Here is an 8,355-nt window from a genome sequence, read left to right as displayed (position 1 = left end):
TCATCTAATCCAACTTCTGCACCATTTGGCCTATGATTTTCTACAATTTAGATTGTTTGCCTTGTATAAGATTCACCAGGATGTGCACATATGACCTCCTAAGAGTCACAGATGACGAGCAACTGGTCTACTTCAGCTTCTTTTTTTTTTTAGGCTTCTTTTCCTGAAACATTCAATGTTTCGAAAATGTATCTAAATGTTTTGGTCGAGTCCATTTCAATTTTTCTTCAAATATAAACATTGTCTCTACATGAGATTTAAAATTTTAACTTTTATCGCAGCAACTTTAAAAGATGTTTAAATTTTATGCACCCAAACAAATCCTTGTAAGGAAAAATACAATTCTAGTATGGACAAAGCTCATAATCAAGGATAAAGTTTGGAAAAAAATGTATTAAAAAATTTACTTACCTCAAATCACAGGTTGCAAAGTAGAAATATTAAAATTGAAGGTGTTAAAAAAGTGTGAGGAATATCCAAACGAATAAAAGCTACTATGAATTCACTTTCGATAACATGACACCATTGGCTTTGTACATAATGGAATGGACGAAAAAACATGAATAATTTGGTTGATCTTAAATTTTGGAATAATGTTTTGTTGCTGATGATGATGATGATTGTTCTTTTTATTTTTTTGGAAAAGGTATGATTTTGTTTTTGTATCAGAGTTTGATAACAAAGCTTAGTGCTTCTAACCACAACAATCTTTAAACCAGTTTTCTCAATCAAATAAAAGGGGTGCACCTGTCTCGTAACCTGGGGACTAAAAATCCATTATGGCCCTGGAATACTTCTTTGGCCCATTGATCCCATGTCCTTGCCACTTGTTCTATCTAATAATTTCAGCACATAACTTGATAATTCATATTTTGAAATATCTGTATTGTTGTGAGATGTATAGAATTCTTAAGTTGGGCTAGGGCTTCAAGAGTCTAATCGGAAGTAAAGGGTCCTCTTCCAAGCATAGGGGATCGACCGAAATGACCAAGACCCGGAGGCAAAAACTCATATATATATATATATATATATGAACAGCGTTCCGAAGACTCATATTGCGACTCACATTGCGACACACCGTTTTGTCTTATATGGGCAAAAATATTTGGAATGGACTGATTTTTTGTGAGGATGATCTCTATGATGAGGAGATCATCCTTGCCAAAAATCAGCTCATTATGAAACTTCTAGACCGTCCAATTTTTGTTGAAAAATTATAGACCGTCCAATTTTTGTAAATCAATTTTGATGGGGTTAGAAGTTTTGGAATGGGATGATTTTTTGCCAGGATAATCCCCTCATCACAGAGATCATCCTCACAAAAAATCAGCTCATTCCAAACATTTTTGCCCATATAAGACAAAACGGTGTGTCGCAATGTGAGTCTCAATATGAGTCTTAGGAACGTGACCCTATATATATATATATGGGTCGGGTCCGTATACCCCTATTACGACTCACATTGCGACACACAATTTTGTCTTATATGGGCAAAAATGTTTGGAATGGGCTGATTTTTTGTGAGGATGATCTCTATAGTGAGGAGATCATCTTTGCCAAAAATCAGCTCATTATGAAACTTCTAGCCCCATGTTTACAAGTTGAAAAATTTTAGGCCGTCCAATTTTTGTAAATCAATTTTGATGGGGTTAGAAGTTTTGGAATGGGATGATTTTTTGCCAGGATGATCCCCTCATCACAGAGATCATCCTCACAAAAAATCAGCCCATTCCTAACATTTTTGCCCATATAAGACAAACGGTGTGTCGCAATGTGAGTCGTAATAACGCTACTCTATATATATATATATATATATATATATATCAATAAAAGCGATGAGATCCAGATGACCATGCAAACGATATACAAATCCATGACTCAGACTAGACTTTGATAAAATGGAGAATAAGATGAACGGTTGTGAATGGGTAGAACGAGGACCATGGATGAACTGACTAACCATAATCACAACAAAGGTTATATCTGGTCGGGTGAGGGTGAGATAAATCAGCCGTCCTACAAGTTGCTGTTAGGTATATATAATATATATGGGTCATATTCAAGAGTCAATAACATAATCAACGTGTTTTGTCCTATATGAGTTAAAATTTTTGGAATGGACTGATTTTTTGTGAGGATGATTAATATGGTGAGAAGACCATCCTCACAAAAAATCAGTCAATTCTAAAACTTATAACCTTAATTTTCAAGTTGAAGAATTGTGGATTGTCAACTTTTAGAGTTAATTTGTAAATCATTTTTGATGGGGTTAGAAGTTTTAGAATGGACTGATTTTTTTTTTTTTTTTCTAATGATGATCTCCTCACCATAGTCACCATAGATATGATCGTCACAAAAAATTAGCCCATTCCAAAACTTCTAGTTTGTAAAGGACAAAACACACTGGATAGGGTTTAATTATGTTTTTTTGCTCTTTTGATTGCTATTTGAAGTTCCTTGTGGCTGAGAGAGTTGCAGAGACTTGAGAGATTATAGTCTTTAACATTGATAGTGGATTGATCTCCCTCTTCTCCATGAATGTAGTCAATTTGTCGAACCTCATAAATTCCGCTTTTTTTTTTTTTTTCCGTTCTTTGTCTTTTTCTCTTGTGCTCTTGTTACGCTTCCACACAACACGTATGGTTTGACATTTTTATGGATTCAGCAAACTACCAAACAATGTTGCAAACTCGAAGTATGAAACCTACCAAGTATCAAAAGGTTTGGAAGATATGAGGAAGATACTAAAGTACAACGATTAAAGGAATGTTTCTACCAAATCATGGAAAACACACAAGTTATCTTCGTCTATGAAGCTAAAAGTCCGTATTTGATGTGGGAACAACTCTACCATATCAAATCGTTATGGTTTGTGGAACTTGATGGTACTGGTCAAGAGAGAGTATTGTTCATCATTTAATATAGTGGAGAGTGAAGACGCCAGTTAAGCTCGGCGTTGAGCTTGCTCCCTAAAAAATAATTCTCCCAAAGGTATTTTCATAATTTTATTAGTATTATTTTTGTACCCTAGTTAGGTTTTCCAAGTAAGTGTATCTATATGTATTTTTGGTGAAAGGGTGTAATCTGTAACTACAAATTTTCTCTTCATATTGGAATCGGTGTGATCAATGGATGTATCTCCATCTTGAGGGAATCCCGTAAAAATCTTCGTAATATCTGTGTAATTGTCTCTTGCATTACTTTTCTTTATTTATTGTTTTTGGATCGATTTCTTTACAAAAATTAATTGCAATGTCAGCCGAAGAGAACTATATCCTCGAAGACTGATCACAATGGTCCTCTCAAACAGTAATAGATGAATCATTATCACAAAATCTCATTTCATGAAGATTTTGTAAATTGGTTTCATGGAGATTTGGGATATTAGGTACAATGACATTATAACCTTGGAAATTAGGCTGAGTTACTTTGACTCTTGTATGTGAATCGCTCAGTGAGTTAGGTATTAAACCTAGATAACTTTGTTGGTATAAGTTGTGAAGTTGAATCTGGGCTAATTAGGCTAAGTTTCATTTCTTTACTTAGTTGGCATGTTTGGTACAATTACATTGTAACATTAGGTTTGTGAAAAAGATTGATTTGTTGAAGAAAATAAAATTATACATTTGAAAAGTAAGTAGGGTTATAAATTGATTTTCTTTATAAGAAATAAAAAATTTTCCTTATTTCTTAAATGAAAGTATTTGCCAAAATTTTCTCGCTAAATCTTAGGTTTTTCTCCATTACTTTGACTTCCACACTAACATAAAGCCAAAAAAAATATTGGCTTTTGAAACATGGTTTACAGAATTTAACTTTGTATGTGTAGATCCAGTTTCGACTAGGGCCATCAATGGGTCGGGCCGTGACCCAGCACATTGTAGTAAGGTTACTAGCCCAGTTTAGTAAGAGTTCTGAACCAGTTTAGGCCCATTCATTATATATTTTTATAAATATTTAAGAAAAATATATTGTTTGAAATCAAATGAATAATGATTTTCTTACGCCCCTCCTCTGACATACACCCCCATTACAGAACAATAAATCATTTGGCTTGGAATACACAAAATCACAAATCTTTTTTTATGTATCCCGAGGCAAATGATCTATGATTCTATGATGGGGGTGTATGTCAGATTTGGGTGTCTTATGATCACGACTCAAATCAAATAGTTGCATTTTTTAAATCTGACCTGACCCATTAAGAACCCAATTTTGGAAGGGTCAAAGTCTGATTTAAAAATGCCAATCAATTCATCGCAAACTGATTCAAATTATTCAATATCTATGTTGACATTCCTGATTTATAAATTTCAAAAGAAACTAGTTGTGGGTGTTGAATCTGGACGAAGATGTTAAAATCACAAAAAGTCACACTTTTAATAATTTAGATTTAAAATAAAAATCATCAAATTGGATTAGAATAAGGGTTTGGTTTTACATTCAAAATTCACTCCTCTTACTGACTCCACATACATTGACTAGATCAAAACCATCAAATTGGATTAGAATAAGGGTTTGATTTTACATTGGAAATTCAAATCGAGATTGCCTGAGTCGTGAAATCATATTTTAAAATCAGTCTAGTTAATCATCGACTCATGGGATCAACAGTGATTAGTTGAGCATCAACTAATCTATCTTTTAATAAGAAAGAATTTTAATTAATTTAGATATATATATATATATAGATATATTTAAGAAAAAAATATAGTGTTTTGTAACTCGACATAGATGAGGGTGAGACCCATGGAGATACCATGTTTTAAAATCATGTTTAGAAAATAACAGTATCCAATTATTATGATATTTTATTATTTATTTCAATAACAGTAAATAATGACAGTTACAGTGAGATTGGTTTTAATTTTGACTTACAATTAATTTTTTTAAAATTCAAATATATCAGTTTTAAAAGTTAATTTTAATATTATTATTTAGTGGGTGAACCTTACATGACCTTTTTGTTATAAGAGAAATAATGGTAAAACACGGTGGCCGTTTCACTGTTATAACCGTTAAAATATTTTAACAACATATGAGAAAAAGGTTTACTTGGAGAAATCAAAGAGATATCTTCAATCCCACGTGACTTGTCACGCGAGAAATGCACGTGCGATTCTTACTATCCACGTGACATTGGGCACGTGCAGTCACGTTAGCTTAACGAATACTTGCATTTTATGTATAATAATATATAAAGAACCGAACCGGAAGCACGTGTGGGAAGCATCAAAGAAAGGGTTAGACATACTGATGACCGCCACGTGGCATTGACCACCGTCAGGTTTGGCTTTTAACACGAACGAAGCACTCACATGGTTGCTGACACTGCCTCCACTTCTATCACGTGTTAAGTGGACCCACATAATTATAAATATAATAAATCAGTAAAACTGAAAAAAAAAAAAAAAAAACCTTCACGCCAAGCAACGACCCCGGTGCCCTCTCTCTTTCATCTTTTCCTTTTATTTCAAGCATAAAAATAATATGTCTCACATTATTATATAACAACTACCGCACCTTATCCTCTCTACGTGGGTTTACCTAGGGATCAGTGTTGTCATAACTGGGCCCCACCAGAAATACCTTTGACCTTCGAGTAAATTTTACAAAAGTACAGATGGCAGTTAATCATTGCTTCACTTTCATTAAATTAAAATTTTTAGGACTCTCGATGTCGACACGTCAAAAATAGAAACTTACTGTAGATTCGTTCTCAATCTGACGTGGCAAAAAGGTCGTGAAAAGTGAAAAGCAATTCCTGATAATTCTGAAGACATAACACGTTGGGAAGATCACAGCCGTTGGATGAGAGTGAGTTGAGCTGTAACCGTCGTGCTCAAACGTGGACAAAGATATTAAATAAAGGATAGAAATAGGGGTAGAAATGGAATTAAAAAAAGTAATAAAACCGCAACTCCCAAGGAGAAATAAAGCAGAGGAATCCGGCTGTAAACACTTGGACGCTAATGCACTAGTCGCAGCGACAAACCTGCTAGATCGATTCCTAAGGCGTTTATTTGAACATTTATTTTTCTCACTAATTACCATCTAATTACTTCATTAGTCAGACAAGATTACTTTTAGGTCCTCCTATTAGTAACCCAAGTCTGCTTATTTACCAAAATTGTCCTTACAAACAATCTCTGCATTCGGATGATATCATACTCATTAGGACTATTGGAACATAACAACATAAGGTATGATTAGAAACTAACCATTTGATTAATTAGACCTTTATGTTTGATTGGTGTGACAGCATTGGTCCTCCGTATTACAAGTACATTTTATGGGTGATTTGTTAGTCAAATTGAATTAATTACAAAATCAGATCGGATAGATTGGACCCGGTTAAGTAGTGGTCTGGCTTTTAAAACAGTGGTTAAGAGGGTATAAAGGTCATTCCAGCTGTAAAAAGAAAAAGGGTAATAATGTATTTCGAGGGAAAACAAAGTTGTTTTTAATAATTTTATCGGTGATTTATAAATTATTTATGGTAGATAAAGATGCTTTATTTTAATTTTTCACTTTTTATTTTAATTTTTGCTCTTTTATTTTTTATTTTTTTAATTAGCTAAAAATCCTCCATTTAGTTCTCAACCTGTCATCTTCAAACACACATAGACCGTACTCTCTCTCTCTCTCTCTCTCCAGTATGTGGAATCAAAACTTCTAACAGTCTCTATATCTTCTTTCTCTCTCTCTCTCTCTCAAATAAAACCTAATTTGCAGAAAAGACATCAATGGAAGGACCGGATGTCTTCCACGGTGGCTACTACCGTGCCGGAAATCCACAATTCACACCAGAAAAAAGGTCCACCGATCAAAAACCTGGAGACAATTTTATCGTTGATGATCTCCTCGATTTTTCAAACGAAGAAGATGTGATTGGTGATGGAACAATTGACTGTCTCACCGGAAATTCCACTGATTCCTCCACCGTCACCGTTGTTGATAGCTGCAATTCCTCGTTCTCAGGATGCGAACCTCATTTTCCCGCCGAATTAGGCTGTCGGAATATTTCTGACACTCAATTTTCCGGTGATCTCTGCGTTCCGGTAATTCAATTTCTCATTGTCTGATCGCTATTTTATCTTTAAAATCGCTAATTTGAGATAAATATTCGACAGTGTCATTTAATTTAATTTGAATTTTTTTTTTTTTTTTTTTGAATTTTGAAATTTTCAGACATTTATTCATATTTTTGGTTTCTTGCAGAAGAAACTGATACTTCAAACAACTTTTCAAACGCATTTGAATTCAAATTTTAATGAAAAAAATAATAGTGAATTTTAATTTTTATTGAATTTATTTACAGTACGACGACTTAGCTGAGCTCGAATGGCTCTCGAATTTCGTAGAGGACTCATTTTCGAACGAGGACCTGCAGAAGCTCCAGCTGATTTCTGGTATGAAAGTCCGAACCGAGAACGTATCCGAAACCAACGAATTCCAACCCGAAATCAACCCGATATTCACACCAGAGATGTCAGTTCCTGGCAAAGCTCGTAGCAAGCGCTCTCGTGCCGCTCACTGGTCGTCACGCTTCCTCGCCTTAGCCCCAACCACATCATCATCAGAATCTGACGTTCCATTGAATTCCGGCAAAAAAACAATCAAGGCAACACCAAAGAAGAAAGAAATTTCTGACAATCACATCGCCAGCAATACTGACGGCCGGAAGTGCCTGCATTGCGCCACCGACAAGACTCCTCAGTGGCGAACCGGGCCAATGGGTCCAAAGACCCTATGCAATGCGTGTGGAGTCCGATACAAGTCGGGTCGGCTCGTACCCGAATACCGACCCGCTGCCAGCCCCACATTTGTTCTTGCCCAACACTCGAATTCCCATAGGAAGGTGCTTGAGCTTCGTAGGCAGAAGGAAATGCAGATGGCACACCAGCATCAGTATCTGCACCCCAATAATGTCTTCAATGTATCCAACGGTGATGATTACTTGATCCACCATCACAGTGGTCCCGATTTCAGGCAGCTAATCTAATTTGATTAGTTTGGGTGTAACCAATTCAGGTGAAATTGAGGTTTAGAATGAAATTCTCTAGAGGATTTCAAATTTTTTTCCCTTTTTAATTTTCAAGTGTAAGAGTCTTCATTTTGTTCGAACTCTTAAATTTTGATAATTGTTTAGAAGGAAGAAAAAAAAAAGGAGAGAGGAGAGAACAAAAAGGAAGATCAATTGTAGTTGAACTGTTAATCTTTTTGTTATTTTTTAAGAAAAATTTAACAAATTAGAAAATTGCTCTTATTTATTTTTAAATTACCCTTTTTAGTTACTCCATAGAAAACATGAGGGAGGATGATTAAAAATTCACAATTAATTAATTTACCAAA

The 8,355-nt window shown here is 34.7% G+C and overlaps 1 protein-coding gene across 1 annotated transcript; it reads left to right on the top strand.

Moving 5' to 3' along the window:
* The first annotated feature begins 6,643 nt into the window (after positions 1-6,643).
* Positions 6,644-8,355, top strand: LOC147412102 (GATA transcription factor 12-like). The gene is made up of 2 exons (XM_086456337.1): positions 6,644-7,061; positions 7,322-8,355. The coding sequence occupies exons 1-2, from the start codon at positions 6,747-6,749 to the stop codon at positions 8,003-8,005; spliced, it is 999 nt and encodes a 332-aa protein (XP_086312463.1). The 5' UTR covers positions 6,644-6,746; the 3' UTR covers positions 8,006-8,355.

Source organism: Akebia trifoliata, chromosome 1 (genome assembly GCF_017979445.1).
Source record: "Akebia trifoliata isolate Shusen 1 chromosome 1, ASM1797944v1, whole genome shotgun sequence".
NCBI lineage: Eukaryota > Viridiplantae > Streptophyta > Magnoliopsida > Ranunculales > Lardizabalaceae > Akebia > Akebia trifoliata.
Note: the sequence above shows the minus strand (reverse complement) of the source record. Positions and strands in the feature narration are given on the sequence as shown.